The 22,181-nt window shown below is 44.1% G+C and overlaps 1 protein-coding gene across 1 annotated transcript in view; it reads left to right on the top strand.

Moving 5' to 3' along the window:
* LOC136577418 (CD5 antigen-like) overlaps positions 1–21,494 on the top strand; it is a 153,342-nt gene extending 131,848 nt beyond the window's left edge. Inside the window, exon 5 of the mRNA XM_066577314.1 lies at positions 21,388–21,494. Coding sequence (XP_066433411.1) covers positions 21,388–21,494 — 107 coding nt within the window. The remainder of the gene's footprint in view (positions 1–21,387) is intronic.
* The last annotated feature ends 687 nt before the right edge of the window (positions 21,495–22,181 follow it).

The raw sequence follows: 22,181 nt of genomic DNA, 5'->3' as shown, positions 1-22,181 counted from the left end.
TCTTCAGTATATACACATAGAGATGAGGTAGATTCTCCTCAGTATATACACATAGAGATGAGGTAGATTCTCCTCAGTATATATACACATAGAGATGAGGTAGATTCTCCTCAGTATATATACACATAGAGGTGAGGTAGATTCTCTTCAGTATATACACATAGAGATGAGGTAGATTCTCTTCAGTATATACACATAGAGATGAGGTAGATTCTCTTCAGTATATACACATAGAGATGAGGTAGATTCTCCTCAGTATATACAGATAGAGGGGAGGTAGATTCTTCTTTGTATATACACATAGAGGTAAGTTAGATTCTCCTCAGTATATATACACATAGAGGTGAGGTAGATTCTCCTCAGTATATATACACATAGAGGTGAGGTAGATTCTCCTCAGTATATACACATAGAGATGAGGTAGATTGTCTTCAGTATATACACATAGAGATGAGGTAGATTGTCTTCAGTATATACACATAGAGATGAGGTAGATTGTCTTCAGTATATACACATAGAGGTGAGGTAGATTCTACTCAGTATATACACATAGAGGGGAGGTAGATTCTCCTCAGTATATACACATAGAGGGGAGGTAGATTCTCCTCAGTATATACACATAGAGGTGAGGTAGATTCTACTCAGTGGATACACATAGAGGGGAGGTAGATTCTCCTCAGTATATACACATAGAGGGGAGGTAGATTCTCCTCAGTATATACACATAGAGGTGAGGTAGATTCTACTCAGTGGATACACATAGAGGGGAGGTAGATTCTCCTCAGTATATACACATAGAGGGGAGGTAGATTCTCCTCAGTATATACACATAGAGGGGAGGTAGATTCTACTCAGTATATACACATAGAGGTGAGGTGGATTCTCCTCAGTATATACACATAGATGTGAGGTAGATTCTCCTCAGTATATACACATAGGGGTGAGGTAGATTCTCCTCAGTATATACACATAGGGGTGAGGTAGATTCTCCTCAGTATATACACATAGGGGTGAGGTAGATTCTCCTCAGTATATACACATAGGGGTGAGGTAGATTCTCCTCAGTATATACACATGGAGGTGGATTAGATTCTCTTCAGTATACAAATCATTTCCCTAGGCTTTATGGTTTCTGAGAAAAGAACTATCTCCTGTATCATTGATTTTTGCCCAGTTTTAGAATTGAATATTGCAGTTACAACCCTTTACTTAAACTTTATTTAGGATGTAAATTATGGTGGTGGAAAATGTCCTGTTTTTGCCATACAGATGTGTGTTATTAGCTAATTAACATAGGGGTCACTTACTTTGGCACTTAGAATGGAATAATGAAGTTGCAATCCCTTTACTTCTCCTATTTAGGACCTAAAGAATGGTTGTGCCAAATTTCACATTGGTGCGGTACAGTGTGTGTTATTAGTTACATTACAAAGAGCGGTCACTTACTTTTGCGCTTAGACATCAATAATCAAGTTGCGACCTCTTTCTTTTTCTACCCAAAGAATGGTCATGCCAAATTTCAAGTTTGTACGACATTGGTAAGTTAGAGAATTAGATTCGGTACATTACATAGGGGGGCACATACTTTTGCTCTTAGAGTTAATCAATCAAGTTGTGATCCCTTTACTTTTTCTACTTAGGACGGGAAATATAGTCGTAAGAAATTTAATGTTTCTGCAGTACAAGTGTGTTATTAGTTAAATAGCATAGGGTGTCACTTTAATTCTATTTGATTTTCATATTTAGGACCTAAGCAATGGTCATGACAAATTTCACATTCGTATGACACCAGAAAGTTAGAGAATTACAAAGGTGGTCCCATACTTTTGCACTTAGAATTGAATAATCAAGTTTTGATGCTTTTAATTTTCCTACTTGAAACCTAAAGAATGGTCGTGCCAAATTTCAGGTTTGGACGACACTGAGAAATTAGAGAATGAGATTAGGTACATAACATAGGGGGTCACTTACTTTTGCAGTTAGAATAGAATAATCAAGTTGCAAACCCTTTACTTTTAATACTTAGGACATTAATAATGTTTGTGGCAAATTTCAAGTTTGTACTGTACACGTGTGTTATTAGTTACATTATGTAGGGGTCACTTACTCTTACACTTAGAATTGAATACTCAAGTTCTGATCCCTTTACTTTTTTAAATTTAGGACCAAGAGAATGATTGCGCCAACTTCCACGTTTGTACGACACCGGGAAGTTAGAAAATTAGATTAGGTACATATCAAAGGAGGTCACTTACTTTAGTTTTGCTGGTAAGGACCTAAATAATGTTTGTGGCAAATTTCACATTTGTACGACATCAGGAAGGTAGAGAATTAGATTAGGTACATACTATAGGCGGTCACTCACTTCTGCACAAAACTGAATAATGAAGTTCTGACCCTTTACTAGAGATGAGCGAGCACCATAATGCTCGGGTGCTCGTTGCTCAAGTCGAACTTTTCTTAATGCTCGAGAGCTCGTTTCGAGTAACAAACCCCATTGAAGTCAATGGGCGACCCGAGCATTTTTGTATGGGACCGATGCTCCGCATAGCTGATGACTTGTGAAATACCAGAAAACATCAGAAAGTCAAGGAAACACCACAGAAATAGATAGGGAAGGGCGGGGGCAGCATGCATGGCTGCATCTGAAGCTCCCAGGTCCCACTATTAAGCCAAAATGCCGGCAAGAGTCTGGCGTCACCCCCCCTAACAATTTACTTTGGACAAACTCTCATTAGCAAGGCACACGTGCTGGGACATCTTAGCCAAGCACCACACTACCTGCAACTAAGGACAGGACAATCACTGCCTGCAGGTGACACTGCTGCCTCTTCTCCTTGGTAACATGCTGGTATTGCAGTCCAACCCCCCAACCCCCCCCCCCCCCCCCCCGCACGACGCTGCGTCCACAGCGCACTTAAAAGTTTCCCTGTGTAGCGTTTAGCTGCCCTCATGCCACATGCTCGCTTCATAGCCACACCACCCTCATGTCTATTTATAAGTGCGTACTGGATGAGGAGGAACCGGAGGTACCCACTGCAGAGGGTTGACAGGCCAGGCAGCGACCCTCATTGAAAGTGTGGGCGATAGCCCACAATGCTGTTGAGAATTGATGATAAATTGACGTACCATCATCATTCTAATCCCGTGCCACCTCCGTCACAAAATTGTCAGGCGCCGCAAACATGGGCATAAAGGGGGCTCAGGTGCCAGCACTTCTACACATCTCCACAGTGCAGCAGCGCAAACTAACACCAAAGATTAGTTTGAAGCGGGAGGTGTCGCCAAAGTAGCCACCACACGTATGCAGTGACCCTGTGAAAGTCTCATGAAATCACTAATGTTCCTGTGAATGCTCAAATCCAGTATCTTGGATAACTGTGGTAATTTGTAGCACGAGAGATAATACATACCGACCAACGCAGATCCCCAGACCCCAAGCAGGAGGAGAAGGTGGCATATTAAATTGACGTACCATCATCATTCTAATCCCGTGCTACCTCCGTCACAAAATTGTCAGGAGCCACAAACGTGGGCATAAAGGGGACTCGGGTGCCAGCACTTCTACACATCTCCACAATCAGAGGCGCAACTTGAAGCTCCCGGGCCCCGATGCAAAACTTGTAACAGGGTCCCCAACTATAATGCTTTACTTATAGTACTGGGTTCCCTATATGGAGAAGAGAGGCCTTTTGGGCTCCCGAAGGCTCCTGGGCCCGGGTGCAACCGCATGCCCTGCATCCTCTATAGTTACGCCCCTGTCCACAATGCAACAATACTCTGTGTGGGAAGCATGTGAGCGGGCGCAGGGTCAGGCTCGGTCCTAGCCTCCACCTTGTGTGACCCAAGGTGCCGCAAGTTACATAATGGGTACTCCATGTGTCCCCACACAATTCATTCTGTGTAGGTGTCAGATAGCTCAACACAGCAATGGGAAGTATTTGGGTTTCTTGGGCTCGCCTATGCTGTCGGTGCACAAAGATGGTAATACACAGGAAGAAATCAGAGTGCCCAAGCATGGCAGAGTTTCACCTCGCCTAAGACCTCGGCCTTGGCCCACATTTCTGCCCAAGTCAGTCAGTGTATTTGTGCCAGATAGGTAAAACACTGCGATGGGAAGCCTTTGTGCACCCACAGCATAGGCAGACCCCAGTAACATTTCTATAGCAAGAGTATAGGCAGACCCCAGTAACATTTCTGTAGCAAGAGTGTACGCGGACCCCAGTATCATTTCTGTAGCAAAAGTATAGGTGAACCTCTGTAACCATTCAGTAGAAACTGCATAGGCGGACCCCAGTAACATTTCTGTACCAAAGTATAGGCAGACCCCTGTTACATTTCTATAGCAAGAGTATAGGCAGACTCCAGTAACATTTCTGTAGCAAAAGTATAGGCGAACCCCTCAAACCATTCAATAGAAACTGCATAGGCGGACTCCAGTAGCATTTCTGTAGCAAAAGTATAGGCAGACCTCTGTAACATTTCTGTAGCAAGAGTGTAGGCGAACCTCTGAAACATTGGTGTACCAAGAGTATAGGTGAACACTAGAGATGAGCGAGCACGAAAATGCTCGGGTGCTCATTGCTCGAGTCAAACTTTTCACGATGCTCGAGAGTTCGTTTCGAGTAACGAACCCCATTGAAGTCAATGGGCGACTCGAGCATTTTTGTATATGACCCAAGCTCCGCTAAGGTTTTCATTTGTGAAAATCTGGAAAACCCAAGAAAGTGATGGAAGCGACACAGAAACAGATAGGACAGGCGAGGGGCAACATTCTGGGCTGCATCTCAGGTTCCCAGGTCTGACTATTAAGCCACAATAGCGGCAAGAGTGCCCCCCCGCCCTTAACAATTTTTACTTTGGACAAACCCTCATTAGCAAGGCATACCTTAGCTAAGCACCACACTACCTCCAACCAAGCACAATCACTGCCTGCGGGACACACCACTGCCTCTTCTCCTGGGTTGCATGCTGCCCAACCCCTCCCACAGGACCCTGAGTCCGCAGCGCACAAAAGTGTCCCTGCGCACCCTTCAGCTGCCCTCATGCCACATGCCACATGCTCGCTTCATAGCCACACCACCCTCATGTCTATTTCCAAGTGCGTCTGCGATGAGGAGGAACCGGAGGCACACACTGCAGAGGGTTGGCAGGGCCAAGTAGCGACCCTCTTTAAAAGGGGCGGGGCGATAGCGCACAATGCAGTTGAGAATCAATGAGAAATTGACGTTCGATATTCATTCCAATCCCGTGCCACCTCCGTCAGGAGCTGCAAACGTGGGCATGAGTTACATAGCTATGGGGAATCCATGTGCCCACACAGTATTCATTCTGTCCAGGTGTCAGATAGCTCAATCGACACCGCAAGGGGAAAGCCATCTGCACTCTGCCCCATACCCAAGTCAGTCAGTGTCTTTGTGCCAGACAGGTCAAACACCGCGATGGGAATTCCGTGTGCACCAACAGCATAGGAGGGTCCTAGGCGACCCAAGACATGAACCATGAAGAAATCAGAGTGGCCAAGCATGGCAGACTTACACTGCGCCGACGACATAGGCCTCGGCCCACAGCTTCAGCAATCGTAGGCAGGAAGCAGACTTCAATGCTAGTACACCTGTGAAGGTCTCATTAAATCACTTACATTTTCTTTCACCGCTCCAAAGACTGGATTAGCCAGGAAAAAGTTCCACAGGCCGAACCTGGCACCATTGCAGTTCCCCCGGGACATAGGCCTGGGCCAACAGCTTCAGCAATCGTAGGCAGGAAGCAGATTTTGATGCTAGTACACCTGTGAAGGTCTCAGTAAATCCGTTACGTTTTCTTTCACGGCTCCAAAGACTGCATTAGCCAGGAAAAAGTTCCACAGGCCGAACCTGGCGCCATTGCAGTTCCCCCGGGACATAGGCCTCGGCCAACAGCTTCTGCAATCGTAGGCAGGAAGCGGACTTTGATGCTAGTACACCTGTGAAGGTCTCATTAACCCCTTCCCTCCCCAGGACGTACCGGTACGTCCTGGGCCCTGGTTCTTCCCGCAACAGGATGTACCGGTACGTCCTGGGGATAGCGCGAGATCACATATGATCCAGCGATATCCCGCAGCGGGAGTCGGCTGTCGGTCGCTTTTTTATGCTTTTTCTAATATTAGCATAAAAAAAAGGTAAAAAAAAATAAAACCGCACATATTGGGTATTGACGCGTCCGTAACGACGTGTACAAAAAGTTGAACATGCTTTTTATTTTGTACGGCAAAAAGCGTAACAAAAAACGCTAAAAAACAGAGGCAAAATGCTAATTTTAAGCATTTTGCCTCCCAAAAAATGCAATATGATCAAAAAAGCCTTACATTCCCCCAAATGGAACCAACAAAAACCACAGCTCGTCTCACAAAAAATAAGCCCTTATAGAGGTCAGTACCATTTCTGTAGTGGAAGTATAGGCAGACCCCAGTAACATTTCTCTAGCAGCAGTATATGCAGACCCCTGTAACATTTCTGTAGCAGCAGTATCAGCAGACCCCTGTAACATTTATGTAGCAGAAGCATATGCAGACCCCAGTACTATTTTTGTAGCAGCAGTATAGGCTGTGAGGAAGGAGGAGCAGCAGCCAGAGGATTCAGACTTTCAGCAGTGGACTGCGTAGAAGACTGGGTGCCCGATACATTGCTGGTTTACAAGGGCAATAGGGTCCCAGTTAGACCTATGGAAAGTTTACCACTAGGACCTTCCAAACTGATAAAATTAAAAAATACCTTTTATTAAATTACTTAAAAGAAAAGAAGAACAAAACACACACAAACAATCACAAGAGGAGTTATGATGTAAATAGACACCTATAACTAGTAATCAGAAGGATGTTCGAAACGTAAATTTTACGCTCGACTTGTAGAGCAAAAACACTTGCCACTCGTGTAATATGAACAATGACAGATTAGAGTCATACGATAAGACTCTGTTGATGTAAATCATTGGTCATAGTCCAAGTGAAGGTGATTCAGTCTAATAGGAGGACGAATCCCATACTTGGTCAGGTATAACACCGTGCGTCAAAGGATGGAAATGACTAACACGTGAAAAAATTAGCTCATCAAGAGCGCGTCACCCAACGCGTTTCCCCCACCTAGTGGGTTCTTCAGGGGTTACAGTACGCTAATCCCAACTGATGTGTCAGGTCGTGGCCAAAGTCTACTTATGGAGACCACATAGACGTCCCGAATATAGAAGGCACGCTAGTGGTCGCCAAAAAATGGTCTGTTTGCGTCCATTTACGGATGCTAAGCACCGAAAAGATAAAGGTGCGTTGTAGGTAAAAACAGACCAAAAAAAAAATAAATAAATAAATAATTGACCCTAAGCGTGACAAAAAAAGAAAAAAAAAATTTTTTATTTTGTCACCACTGTGGTCATAAAAAGAGCATAACTATCCTCTTAGTACAAGAAAAGGGCAGGGAGATATATCCCAAGCCCTAAAGCCGTTAGATAGAAACACGATCTGCAGTCCCTATGGTCCTAAAGATAGAACAAAAGTACCTAGCAGATATAAACTAGCTTAGGTTGCTAGATACATGGATAAGTGCAACCAAAGTAAGTAGTAACGGGGAACTCGCCCCTAAATCAGGACCCAAAACTGAAATCAAATAAAAGAAAAAACCGGCGGCATGTCAGTCCTTGTGGTGGACTGACAGCATAATGAATAGCTAGTCCAAGGAGCTTTAAATAGGGTTCCCAGAGAAACACCCATGGGCGGGTGTGTAAACACAGAGCCAATCAGAGTTGAATTGGGAGGTGTCCACCTTGTCCCTGGTAGCCATGGCTACCGGTACACTAATGCTTTGTGCTGTTAGTTTAAATGAACCCAGAGTACTTACATCTAATGCATAATGCAGAGGGATATGAAGCGCTTGTAAAGCGCCAGCCAGCGATCACATGGCACTGACTGATCCCTTCTGTAGCATATCATAAGCCTCTGAGGTCCGGATTGTAGATGGGTGACGTCATGACGTTAAGGGGGCGTGGCTACGTAGCCAGCGCCGAGATCACATGACGATGCATGTGATATTATACCCGATGCTTTATAGAAGAAGATAAATGGCACTACGGTCATACAGACCGCCAGCCAAAGCATCAGAGATGATAACAGGCATCACAACCAAGGCATCCGTTATCCGGAGCCCAGGTAGTGACGTCATGACGTTCGGGGGGTGTGGCTACGTAGCTGATGTGATCACATGACGAGGTATGTCACTGTCAGCGTCATGTGATGCAAGAGGAGGCGGGTACAAGGTTTAGCTGGACTGTTAACCATGGCAACGTTTGTAATGTTTAACCAGAGTTGCTGGGAGACACAGAAAGGATGTTAATTTGTTTGCACTAAGTCCAGCAGTCATGGAAAGCACTGTTATATGCCAGGAATTAGTGTGGATAGTATCCGGATTCCTAGCCAAGGTAACGATTATAGATAGAAATAAGGGCTATTAGAGTAGCATGGAACGATTACTGCTGTTATATTACAGATCCCCATGACGTGAAATCCCGACAAGCATGTGGTTAGGCAGGCACAACCTGAAGGGGACCTTTAAATGTTCAGGCTGTGCGGCCTGTCCGTTTACACACCCGCCCATGGGTGTTTCTCTGGGAACCCTATTTAAAGCTCCTTGGACTAGCTATTCATTATGCTGTCAGTCCACCACAAGGACTGACATGCCGCCGTTTTTTTCTTTTATTTGATTTCAGTTTTGGGTCCTGATTTAGGGGCGAGTTCCCCGTTACTACTTACTTTGGTTGCACTTATCCATGTATCTAGCAACCTAAGCTAGTTTATATCTGCTAGGTACTTTTGTTCTATCTTTAGGACCATAGGGACTGCAGATCGTGTTTCTATCTAACGGCTTTAGGGCTTGGGATATATCTCCCTGCCCTTTTCTTGTACTAAGAGGATAGTTATGCTCTTTTTATGACCACAGTGGTGACAAAATAAAAAAAAATTTTTCTTCTTTTTTTGTCACGCTTAGGGTCAATTATTTATTTATTTATTTTTTTTTTGGTCTGTTTTTACCTACAACGCACCTTTTATCTTTTCGGTGCTTAGCATCCGTAAATGGACGCAAACAGACCATTTTTTGGCGACCACTAGCGTGCCTTCTATATTCGGGACGTCTATGTGGTCTCCATAAGTAGACTTTGGCCACGACCTGACACATCAGTTGGGATTAGCGTACTGTAACCCCTGAAGAACCCACTAGGTGGGGGAAACGCGTTGGGTGACGCGCTCTTGATGAGCTAATTTTTTCACGTGTTAGTCATTTCCATCCTTTGACGCACGGTGTTATACCTGACCAAGTATGGGATTCGTCCTCCTATTAGACTGAATCACCTTCACTTGGACTATGACCAATGATTTACATCAACAGAGTCTTATCGTATGACTCTAATCTGTCATTGTTCATATTACACGAGTGGCAAGTGTTTTTGCTCTACAAGTCGAGCGTAAAATTTACGTTTGCGAACATCCTTCTGATTACTAGTTATAGGTGTCTATTTACATCATAACTCCTCTTGTGATTGTTTGTGTGTGTTTTGTTCTTTTCTTTTAAGTAATTTAATAAAAGGTATTTTTTAATTTTATCAGTTTGGAAGGTCCTAGTGGTAAACTTCCCGATACATTGCTGGATGCATATTCTGCCATCCATGACAAGACTGCTCACACTGCTCTGTTTGCAATAAAGGTCTACCACGTGGACCCATAAATTGTGATATGAAGCTGGGGACCCCAGAAACTTGCCTTTCTCCTAATCCCGCAGCAGCCGGCTGGGATACACCTGGACCAGGAACTCTGCCTGTGCCCACACCCTCACTTGGAACTCCGCATCCTCGCCCACATCCACATCCTTGACCCCCTACCCCTCAGCATGGTGGATTACGAATAGAGCAAACACAGACCGCTGTAAATAATTATGGAATTATACACGTACACTTTCACGCAGAGAGCGGAATCGTAACGCTAACTCCAGGCAGAAAAAAATGGAAGGAAGGCCGCAAACAGGCCTAGCAATGCAATAGTGATGCACCGAAACGTCCACCAGGCACCCAGTAAAATGCAGACGGTCAGAGGTAGCCCAACGAAGGAGCTTTTTGGGGTTTTTTTTTAAAAAGAAGACAGGCTATATACTGTGTATATCACTTTCCCTCTATAAGTACCTGTGTTGGCCGTACGCTGAGCGTCAAATTCACTGCAGACACAGCCCGGTGTAAATAATCTTGGAATTATGTGCGTAGACTTTGTCGCTGAAAGCTTTATAGTAAGGCAAACTCCAAAAAAATGGTCAGGAAGGCCGCTAACAGACCTAACTGTGCAATAGTGATGGACTTAAACTCCCACCAGACACCCAGTAAAATTTAAACGGTCAGCGGTAGCCCTAAGAAGGAGCTTTTTGTTTTTTTTGGTCAAAGAATACAGGCTATATAGTGTGTATATCACTTTCCCTCTGTCAGTCGCTGTGACCGTATAATGTGCGTCTCTAATTCACTGCAGACACAGCCCGGTGTAAATAATCTTGGAATTTTGTGCCTAGACTTTGTCGTTGAGAGCAGTATAGTAAGGCAAACTCCAGGCAGAAAAAAATAGTCAGGAAGGCCGCAAACAGACCTAAGTGCAATAGTGATGGACTACAACTCCCATCAGACAGCCTGTAAAATGCACACGGTCACAGGTAGCCGTAAGAAGGAGCTTTTATTTTAAAATTTTTTTGAAAAAGAATACCGGCTATATAGCGTGTATATGACTTTCCCTCTATCAGGGGCTGTCGCCGTACGCTGTGCGTGAAGTTGATGGCAGACACAGAGCGGTGTAAAACATTTTGGAATTATTGGCGTACAGTTGGAGGCTGACAGCGGTTATGTAACGCTAACTGCAGCCAGAAAAGAATTATACGGAAGGCTGCAAACAGGCCTAGCTGTGCAATAGTGATGGACTACAACTCCCATCAGACAACCTGTAAAATGCACACAGTCACAGATAGCCCTAAGAAAGACCGTTGGGGTTCTTGTACACAGGATCCTACACTACCACTCTCCCTATCTCAGCAACGCTGTCCCTATACTATGTAGTACAGACTGCAGCCTGAGAACGCTATAGCTGTAATGGGGCTGCACGCCCGATATACAAAAGAAAAAAATTTGCAAAACTGCTACCACCAGCCACAACAGTAATGCACACGGTCAGATGTGGCCCTAAGAAGGACCGTTGGGGTTCTTGTACACAGGATCCTACACTAACACTTTCCCTATAGCAGCAACAGCACTGTCCCTGATCTCTCCCAGTGTGTGACTGTGGCGAGCCGCGGGCGGACCCACTTTTAATACTCGGGGGTCACTTGATCTCGCCAGCCACTCACTGCAGGGGGGTGGGAGAGGGCTGGAAAGTCACAGGAGGAAGTTGTAATGCCCTCCCTGCGTTTCTATTGGCCAAAAAATGGCGCAAAACTTTCAGGGAAGGAAATGGAATTGACTCGAACGTCGCGTGGTGATCGCCTCGAGTAACAAGCATCTCGAGTACCCTAATAATCGAACGAGCATCAAGCTCGGACGAGTACGCTCGCTCATCTCTAGTGAACACCTGAAAAAATTTGGTTACCAAGAGTGTAGGCAAAGGCCAGAAAAATTAGTTGGATAAGAGTATAGGCGAGGGCCCAGTGCACCCCTGAAAAATTGCTCAACCGCGAGGGCAGGTGAAACCCATGAACATTATTTAAAGATACAACTCACTTTTGCTTAATTTGTAACAGAGCCTGGAGGCAGCCCTGTGAAAAAAAAATGGTTTCTGTTAAAGTATTAATACCTTTGAAACTTTGAAAAATTGTAAAAAAACTTTTAAACAGAGCCTTTTGGGCCGCAGAAAAATTGGCAGTTCAGCGTGATGACATGCTGTTTTAGGAGGAGGAGTAATAATATCCGAGAGTGATTTTTTTGTGGTGATAGAGGATGCATTCTTCTCCTGTTGCAGCAAAAAGAATCATTAGGTTCTGCTTCTTTCCGCCGGTGGAGAAGAGAAGTCTGGGGAAATCCAGCCTTTGTTCATCTTTATGAGTGTAAGCATGTCGGCACTGGCAGTTGCCAGGCGGGTATGCTTATCCGTGATGATTCTCCCAGCTGCACTAAACACCCTCTCTGACAAGACGCTGGCGGCAGGGCAGGCCAGCACCTCCAGGGCATACAGCGCAAGTTCGTTCCACATTTCCAGCTTTGACACCCAATAGTTGTATGGAGCAGAGACATCACGGAAGATGGTGGTACGATCAGCTACGTACTCCCTCACCATCCTTTTACAGTGCTCCCGCCGACTCAGCCTTGACTGGGGAGTGGTGACATAGTCTTGCTGGGGAGCCATAAAGCTGGTAAAGGCCTTGGAGAGTGTTCCCCTGCCTGCGCTGGACATGCTGCCTGATCCCCGCGCCTCCCCTGCTACTTGGCCCTCGGAACTGTGTCTTCTGCCACTAGCGCTGTCAGATGGGAAGTTTAGCATCACTTTTTCCAGCAGGGCCCTGTGGTATTGCATCCCTTTTCTCTTCAAGAATGAGAGTGGAAAGGTTCTCCTTATACTGTGGGTCTAGAAAGGTGTACACTCAGTAATCCGTGTTGGCCAGAATGCGTTTAACACGGGGGTCACGGGAAAGGCAGCCTAACATGAAGTCAACCATGTGTGCCAGGGTACCAGTACGCAACACATTGCTATCCTCACTAGGAGGATGACTTTCATGATCCTCCCCCCCTTCAGCCCATAAACGCTGAACAGATGAAAGGCAAGCAGCATGGGTACCCTCTGCAGCGTGGCCAGCAGTCTCTTGCCCCTCCTCCTCCAAAATGCGCTGAGATATAGACATGAGGATGGTCTGGCTGTCTAGTGACATACGGTCATCCCCCGTTCTCTTTTCTAACTGCAAAGCGTTGGCCTTTATGCTTGGCAGCGAACTTCTCAGCAGGCAAAGCAGCGGGATGGTAACGCTACTGATGGTGACTTCGCCGCTCACCATTTGGGTAGACTCCTCAAAGTTTCCCAGGACCTGGCAGATATCTGCCATCCATGCCCACTCCTCAGTAAAGAATTGCAAAGGCTGAATACCACTCCGCCGCCCATGTTGCAGCTGGTATTCCACTATTGCTCTACGCTGCTTGTACAGCCTGGCCAACATGTGCAGCGTAGAATTCTAGCGTGTGGGCACGTCGCACAGCAGTCGGTGCTCTGGCAGCTGAAACCCACATTGCAGGGCCTTCAGGGTGGCAGCATCTGTGGTGGCCTTGCGGCAATGTGCACAGGCGCAGCACATCTTGCCGAGTAGGTCAGACAAGTGACAGTAGTTTTTCAGAAACCGCTGAGCCACCAGATTGAAGATGTGGGCCAGGCATGGCACGTGTGTGAGGCTGTCGAGCTGCGAGCCACCACAAGGTTACGGCTGTTGTCACACACGACCATGCCCGGTTGGAGGCTCAGCGGCAAAAGCCAGAGGTCGGTCTGCTCTATCAGACCCGGCAACAGCTCGGGCGCTATGTGCCTCTTGTCACCGAAGCTGATTAGTTTCAGCATGGCTTGCTGATGCTTGCCCACCACTGTGCTGCCATGTCGCACGCTACTGACTGCTGGCGATGTGCTCACACTTCTTAATTGAGAGGTAGACGTGGCGGAAATGGAGGAGGGGGAGAGTTTGGAGGAGGTGGCATAAAACACCGCAGATACCAGCACAGAGGTAGGACCCGCCATTCTGGGTGTGGGTAGGATGTGCGCGTTCCCAGGCTCTGACTCGGTCCCAGCCTCCACCAAATTCACCCAATGTGCCGTCAGGAAGATATAGTGGCTCTGCCCGCCAGCACTTGTCCACGTGTCTGTGGTTAAGTGTACCTTCTCAGTAAATGTGTTGTTGCACTGCAGACTGAGAATGGTTTAACTGAAATAGTTTGCAGTAGCCTAGGAAATATTACAGTACTGTTTAGTGGTGAGACCTCGGCGTTATGCACTGCAGGCTGAGAATGCTATAAGTGAAAGGCTGGGAACAGGCCTACATTCATAATAAAAAAATTGGTGGACTACTGCTCCCAGCTAGCCACAACTATAATGCACACGGTGAGAACAAGCCCTAAGAAGGGCCGTTGGGTTTCTTGTAGAGAGGATCACGACTGTAAAACTTTCCCTATATAAGCAGCTCTGTCCCTAAACTCTGCCTAATGCACTGCACACACAGAACACTATAGCTGAAATGGCCTGCAGAGCCCTCGATGCTTACAAAAAAAATGGTGCACTACTGCTCCCAGGCAGTCACAACTGTAATGCACACAATGAGGAGTAGCCCTAAGAAGGACCATTGTGGTTCTTGAAGACAGGATCCTAGTCTAACACTTTCCCTGTATAAGCATCAGCACTTTCCCTAACCTCTGCCAGCATGCGTCTAAGGCGAGCCGTGGGCGGGACCAGTTTAAGTACTCGGCGGTCACCTGATTGGCCCAGCCCCTCACTGCTGTTGGTGGGTAGAGGGCTGGCACGTCACAGCAGGAAGTGTTAATGCCTTCCCGGCATGTTTATTGGCTAGAAAATGGCGCTAAACATGTGGGGAAGAAAAATGCAATTGACTAGAGTACCGTGTGGTGTTCGTCTCGAGTAACGAGCATCTCGAGTACCCTAATACTCGAACAAGCATGAAGCTCGCATGAGTGTGCTCGCTCATCTCTAATAAGAACATGAACATATCAATATTGGTATCTTAATATCGGTATGTTCATGTTCCTGTTATTGTCTTGTACATGTGACTATGCAGTATTCAATATGCTTGTTGTATTAAAGTCTGAATTGGTAACATGATTGTGATAGCATTGGATATCTCTTACATAGACATTTCTCTAGTAACATGACATATTATATGCCTTTCCTTTTTGATGCATTATTTATTTTTGTTTGGGGACTCATCTCTTCTTTTATGTGATATTTTATTATAACAGTTTAATTTAATTCTTTTTATTGAGACTTTTACGTGCTGACCTCTTTTTTGCCCTCGTAATAAACGTGCAAATCTTATCCTCTTTATGGTCTATCCCATCTACAAATATGGCAGTCAGAAAGCAGGCCTGACTACTGCTTTGACAACATTTATAATAGCCCTGATTTTTTTAACCAGATCCATCCAGTCTGAACTTCGGCAAACAGCTGGGAGATGGGATGGAACCTAAGGGTGACTACCCACTACAGTTCTTTTTCACTTCGAAATTCGCAGCGGCTTTTCTTTTCTCTAGGGGTCTATGGGACTTGCAATGTTAAAACTGCATCGCGCAAATTCACGATTTTGCGGTAAATCGCGATTTTGCCGTGATGCGTTTTTAACATTAGAATGCCCCATAGACACCTGCAAAAAAAATGCAGCAAATTCGCAAATGCTAGTGGGTAGTCACTAGAGATGAGCGAGCACCCAAATGCTTTTTCTCTCTCTTTCTCTCTCTCTGGGAGGGGCCAAAACAGGCATGTCACAGTGGGGTGGAGCCAAAAGCTGGGGCAGGGTCGAACATGATTTGATGCTCGTTCGAGTAACGAGCACCATTGAGTTTGCTAATAATCAAACAAGCATCAAGCTCGGCAGACTATGTTCACTTAACTCTAGTAGTCACCCTAAAGGGGGAGATTTCTTAACAGAAGAATTGCAGCCATCAGACAATAATTCTCTGAGGATATCATCCTAACAAAATATTGGTGAAATTTAACAAAGCTTTTTATCTGACTAAAATGGACAGAATTGAAAAAGTAGGTGGAGCAAGTCAAATATGGAAAAGAGTGTGAGGACTGTGCCCTTCATGGGGTGTATGGACTGAATCCTTTACCTAGATGAGAGTTTGTCTTTTATAATAGGTGCAGCCAACACTAATCAGCCGTCACATTCTCCAAGGGAAATCTATAAACAACAGATTCCAGAAAAATATATGTGAATTGCCAATGCTAAACTCCTCTATGAACATGTCATCAACATGCAGCTCCCTGCTTATGATGTATGTCCCCAGCAAATACTGAGGAAGAGGCTTGGTAGCATCAAAACGTGCATATATGCTGGTTCTAAAATATATAGAGCAGTTTGACAAAATTTTCTTCAAGTAAGCACAAATTTTGCCAGGTCGCACTTTATACCTTATTTTCTAATATTTCTGGTAATTTATATTATCTGATTATATTTTCTGTTATATCTAGTTATAAAAATTGGTTTGTGGTTGAAAGCCTTTCTCTTACTATCACCACCATACTCTACAAACAATTTTTTGGCTTCATCAATTGTCCACTTAAGATATTCTCTTGCATTTTTCAGAAGCATTGCAGATTTTTTTGCGACAAAGTTCTTCACCGTTTGAAGGAGATTTTTGAAATCTTTTCCACGTGGATTGTACTGTAACTGCTCTAAAATAATCTGCAACATTTCCACAAAGTATTAAGAGGGCCTAAGAAACTGAATAACAGACTCACATTCTGCTTCTAAAGAATGTCTACATGCAATAGGCTCAAACAGTACAGACCTTCATCATTGGTGTTGTCAGTTCAGAGGTTGTCAGTGTAGAAGTCCCCAACTGATTAGATTACTAATTAGTTTCCTAATAAAATGTAAAGTTATATAGATAAGGGATGTGATCTGTGGTAAAGTAGGACTCATTACTTCTGGCCAGTATGTTCAGAACATAGGGGGTCACCAAATTTAGAAATTGCTACTTGTATTTAAAGGGTCAGTCACAATATAGCTAAAGATAACAAATGTGTGATAAAGAAGCTTATATGCAACTTATTAATATATACTGTATTTCTAAGTTCTCTGCTATTTTCTATATTTGGAAACCAACATCCCCTTGTTGAGAAAGCCTCAGCCCAGTCTACACTCTGCTCTCAGCCATAAGATTGCTCCAAATGTAGGGGTATGTGACAAGACATGTCATGTAGCCTCCTCCATTGAAGCACACTGCATCTGCTTTTTCAACTTGTAGAATTTCTGTACATTGGGAATCTAGCGCAGTGGGTTTCAATGGAGGAGGCCCTGAAATAGCTGTATGTAAATAGATATTCTGGCTATGTTCCTAGTCATAACACAAGTTCTTTTTACGGGCCAGATATTGACTCATAGGGCCACTACCATTCTAACAGGTGGCACTGTGGGTGATTATTCCATCACTCATTTGAATAGAGGAGGCTGAATGACTGTTCTCATCACATGACCCTCCATCTGCAGCCATGGAAGGGACCAGTGTGCGGATGAGAACAAATAAGCAGTAAGAATAAAGATCTCTGCACCGGAATGTTTTAAAAAGAGTCTAGCTGTTTGTATAGAAAAAAAAACAATATTACAATTAGAGATAAGCGAGCATACTCGTCTGAGCTTGATGCTCGTTCGAGTATTAGGGTGCTCGACACGCTCGTTACTCGAGACGAGCACCACGCGGTACTCATCTCGATTAAACGAGCACTGACCATTGAATTCAATGGAGCTGGCAATACAGCCGGCTTTATTGAAAGCAATGGGCTGCCGGCGAGCGCGGGATGAATTTTCGGGAAAGGCTTAAAAATATAAGCCCTTCCCTGAAATTCATCCAGAAATGTGTAAAAAGTAAAAAAAAAATATACTCACCTTGTCCAGGCAGACGGAGTTCAGCCGCGGCCGGCCGGCAGTTCTCCTGAACTGCTGTGAGTATTATTCAGCAGCCAGGGATTTAAAATCCCCGCCTGCTGAATGAGCTGCCTCTGATTGGTCACAGCCTCACCAATCAGGGGCAGCTCTCAGCTGAATGACAGCTGAGAGCTGCCCCTGATTGGTCCCTGCGCTGAGCCAATCAGAGGCAGCACTCACTCACCCATTCATGAATTCATGAATGGGTGAGTGAGAGCTGCCTCTGATTGGTGAGGCTGTGACCAATCAGAGGCAGCTCATTCAGCAGGCGGGAATTTTAATCTCTTGCTCCTGTGTAACAAACTCTGCAAACATCAGTAGTATAGCATACATACATCCTGTAGAATTTCTATAGTTCTGTGGCTGCCAATGACCATCGAGCGCATAAAAACGTCCCTGCCCAGAGGGTGATTTTTCCTGGTAGCGCTATGGCTCTGTGTAGCATAACGGATCAAGTCCAATATTTTTGAGCCGTACACAGTCTCACCCTTGTAAACAAACTCGTCTCTCGCATTTCACGATGTAATATCAGCATTCTGCGACAGTCTGTTTAGCAAAAGCTCTGCATTTTTTTGAACCGTGGATTGACATGACTTACAATTATATGAACAGTGTTTCTATTACCAGGAGAGGTATTTGACCATTGCTGATGACCAGTTTCACCCACGGTTACAAGGTTTAAAGTTGCTAGCTCTTTTACGTCCTGTTTAGCATGTACCAAGTATCTTTGTAAAACATCTGTGTATTTTTTAATTTTCACATCATCAGGTATGTCACTGCGCTGTACAATTGCGCTAATTTCATCATCAAGGTGATGAAAAGCCGACTGTTGTATGTTTGGTGGCATTGTAACGGCTTGCCTTAGCTTGTTAAGATCATGTTTAGGCACCAAGAACATTTTCTCTGCATGCTACATTATCGATTGGCAAGCAGACTCATAATTATCGGGATTGCAAAACCCAAGAGCGATCCTGTAAAACCGCCGGCTTAATTCAGAAAATGCTTCTTTTTCTTCACGGCCAGTGTTTTATCACCCAACCGCCTTATATTTTTTTAGTATCTTTTTCTGACAAGCTTTTAGAGGTATCCTAGCTTTTATGATATTTAAAGCGATCTCAGCTATGGCTGTAATTAAATCATTGCTCGCATTGCGTAAAATAGACTTTCAAACAGCTGGTTTTGCCTTCACCAGACTTTTTAAGAGAGCCCAAATACAATGTATTCTCTCAGACATCCTGTCGGCACAATGCGCAAGGAATAAAATAAGTCGCAAAAAAGGCAAACTCACTTTTTAGAAGCATTGGCTATACACAGCTGGTAGAGCTGGAGTAAACAAACACGTTCTCAAGCGATGCTCCTCAGGCATATTGCCTCTTAAGTCTACTAGCAGATATCTGTAGGGAGCACTCGTGGCACCCTCAAAAGCTTCTAAGAAGAAGCGCGTCTTTCCGGGGTACATCGGGCTAGCTAGTGTGACAATTTGCAGCGTATCACAGGAATTTTTAAATAAAACCATGTACTTTGGTACTTAAATTTATTATACAGCTTTTCTTACCATGCCAAAATATGTTCTGCACAATGTATAAAATGTGGTGTACATACTTGGTAAATGCTTTCTCTATTTCGCTGTTCTCGCTGGCACTCTCCATGAGATCATCAACAACGGTCAAATTTACCTTATCAGGGGGGAATAAGTCATCTATATATATATAAAATTGAATGTATGCGTGTCTGTCTGTCTGTGTGTTTGTCCTTTATGCGCTACTACACCATTCATCCGATCGCCATGAAACTTTGGGAAGTTGTTGAGTACACTCCTGGGAAGATTATAGGCATAGTACAACTATCCTACGATAAATGGCGCGCGTGCGAGCGTCATCGACAGTTGCGCCCCCCCCCCCCAAGTGGATCGTTTGATTTCCATCACTGCCACTAATTCTCTCACTTCGCGATGTCATAGAAACTTGAAATTTGGCACGAGCATTGATTATGTCATAAATAGGAAAAGTTAATGGGTCCCAACTCAATTATTCAATTCTAAGCGCCAATGAATTAGCGTCCAAATTTTACGCACGGAATCTAATTCTCTCACTTCCCAATGTCATAGAAACTTGAAATTTGGCACGAGCATTGATTATGTCATAAATAGGAAAAGTTAATGGGTCCCAACTCGATTATTCAATTCTATGCGCAAAAGAATTAGCATCCAAATTTTACGTACGGAATGTAATTTTCTCACATAGAAACTTGAAATTTGGCACGGGCATTGAATATGTCATAAATAGGAAAAGCTAATGGGTCCTAACCCGATTATTCAATTCTAAGCGCCAAAGAATTAGCGTCCAAATTTTACGTACGGAATCTAATTTTGTCGCTTCCCTATGTCATAGAAACTTGAAATTTGGCACGGGCATTGAATATGCCATAAATAGGAAAAGTTAATGGGTCCCAACTCGATTATTCAATTCTATGCGCAAAAGAATTAACGTCCAAATTTTACGTACGGAATGTAATTTTCTCACATAGAAACTTGAAATTTGGCACGGGCATTGAATATGTCATAAATAGGAAAAGCTAATGGGTCCCAACTCGATTATTCAATTCTATGCGCAAAAGAATTAGCGTCCAAATTTTACGTAGGGAATGTAATTTTCTCACTTCCTGATATATATAAATGAATGTCTGTCTGTCTGTCCTTTATGCATTACTACACCATTCATCCAATTGCCATGAGACTTTGGGAAGTTGCTGAGTACACTCCTGGGAAGATTACTGGCATAGTACAACTATCCTGCGATAGGTGGCGCGCGTACAAGCATCGTCGACAGTTATGCCCCCCAGACAAAGATCGTTTGATTTCCATCTCAAGCACGAAAGCAAAAGGCATTACGAGCAACGGGATGAGTGTTCAACTACAAAATGATGCATCCGCCGAACGTTTCGCAAGACAATTGCTGGATATTGAGAATGCTGAGGTAAAATGAAAGCTGTGCTGTGATTGGTTGCTATTTCTTATACTGCTGAGGTAACATGAAAGCTGCGCTGTGATTGGTTGTTATATATTATACCACTGAGGTTACATGAAAGCTGCGCTGTGATTGGTTGTTATCTAGATATATAAAAACGAATGAATGTATGTCTGTCTGTCTTCGCAGCAACGCGCGACGGGTAAGCTAGTCATCTATAAAAGTCTGAGGCAGGCCTTCTAGAAATCTAATCTTAGAAAGAGGCTGAGAGCTCGTCATAAAGCGGCTGCCAACACGAATAAAAATATACCATGTTGCTGGGAATATGAGATAAATGCATAGCAGAGTTATATAACAATTGCTTCACAAAGTAACTTTTCCCAGAGTTAGACAGTGCTGCTAAAATACAAGAGAAGGGTGTTGCAAACGTGTGTCCATCATACCGGTGTTAATCTCTGTGAGGTTGTATTGTGAATTCATTTTATAGCCGTCTCCTCACACGATGTCGCCGATTGCGTAGCGCTGTCGCACCACTGATCTGATAGTTCGTATTCCTTACAAAACCTGGTTAAGAGAAGAAGCAGTTACCCCCAACATATAATTACGCCAACACGCCCCAAAAGCAAACAATATTACGAGTTTGCATGTATGAATGTGTTTTTACACTAGCTGGACTAATAACCATAAGGCAGAGTTGTAAAATCATTTAAAAAATGCCTCTTTGTATAAACACACCTCTGTGTTTTGTGTAACAGCCTTTTTTCGATGTCCCAATACTTCTTATTTCTTACAAACCCCGGTTACTCATGAGGGTCTAGCAGCGCTGGAACTGCATTTTAAGAAGAAATGCCTGAAGGTCTGAATTGGTCTCAACTATTTCATGGAATTCATGCTCTTATAAGACACATAAAGAGTACCGCAGGTGTTGTAAAAAATGCTTTTTAGCTAAACAAGCCTGATATAGCTGATTTACTTAGTTTTTAATGACGTTATTTTGAGTGTCTTCATTGTAGCAAATGGGGCAGCCGTGGTAAAAGCACCCTTGAAATTTAAAAGCGATATGTTGGCCTTCAACATCTGCGTATCCATCTAAATACTAGCTACTGACCCGTTTTTCACTGCCTCTCAGCGCATGCTGTACGACTATGTTTACGCTGTGGGACACGTACATCAACCACTGAATAGTGTGGGTTGAGTACCTGTTTTGGCCTTGTGGTAATTATCAGAGGGCAAAATAACTATAGTGTCTTCGGGTAATAATTTAAACCTGTATATAGCCATGCATACAGACGCGAAAGTAATGTTTTGGAATGGGTCAACACAAGTCACACTAACGTTTTTCTCTTTTCCCGTACAATACCTTGTAACTTTTTTGTTAGCCATTTCCATCACCCGGTCTCTGTAATGCTCACAGGCTTTCCGCAATACTTCAACATCTTGCTTACAATATGACTTCAATTCTGTCTTAAAATCAAAAGTACATCCCTTTTGCAGTTCATACCACTCCATGAACTCTTACATATCGTCAGGCATCATGTACTTAGGTCCG

Source organism: Eleutherodactylus coqui, chromosome 8 (genome assembly GCF_035609145.1).
Source record: "Eleutherodactylus coqui strain aEleCoq1 chromosome 8, aEleCoq1.hap1, whole genome shotgun sequence".
NCBI classification, from domain to species: domain Eukaryota; kingdom Metazoa; phylum Chordata; class Amphibia; order Anura; family Eleutherodactylidae; genus Eleutherodactylus; species Eleutherodactylus coqui.
The sequence above is the reverse complement of the archived record's forward strand: the minus strand, read 5'-3'. Positions and strand labels throughout refer to the sequence as shown.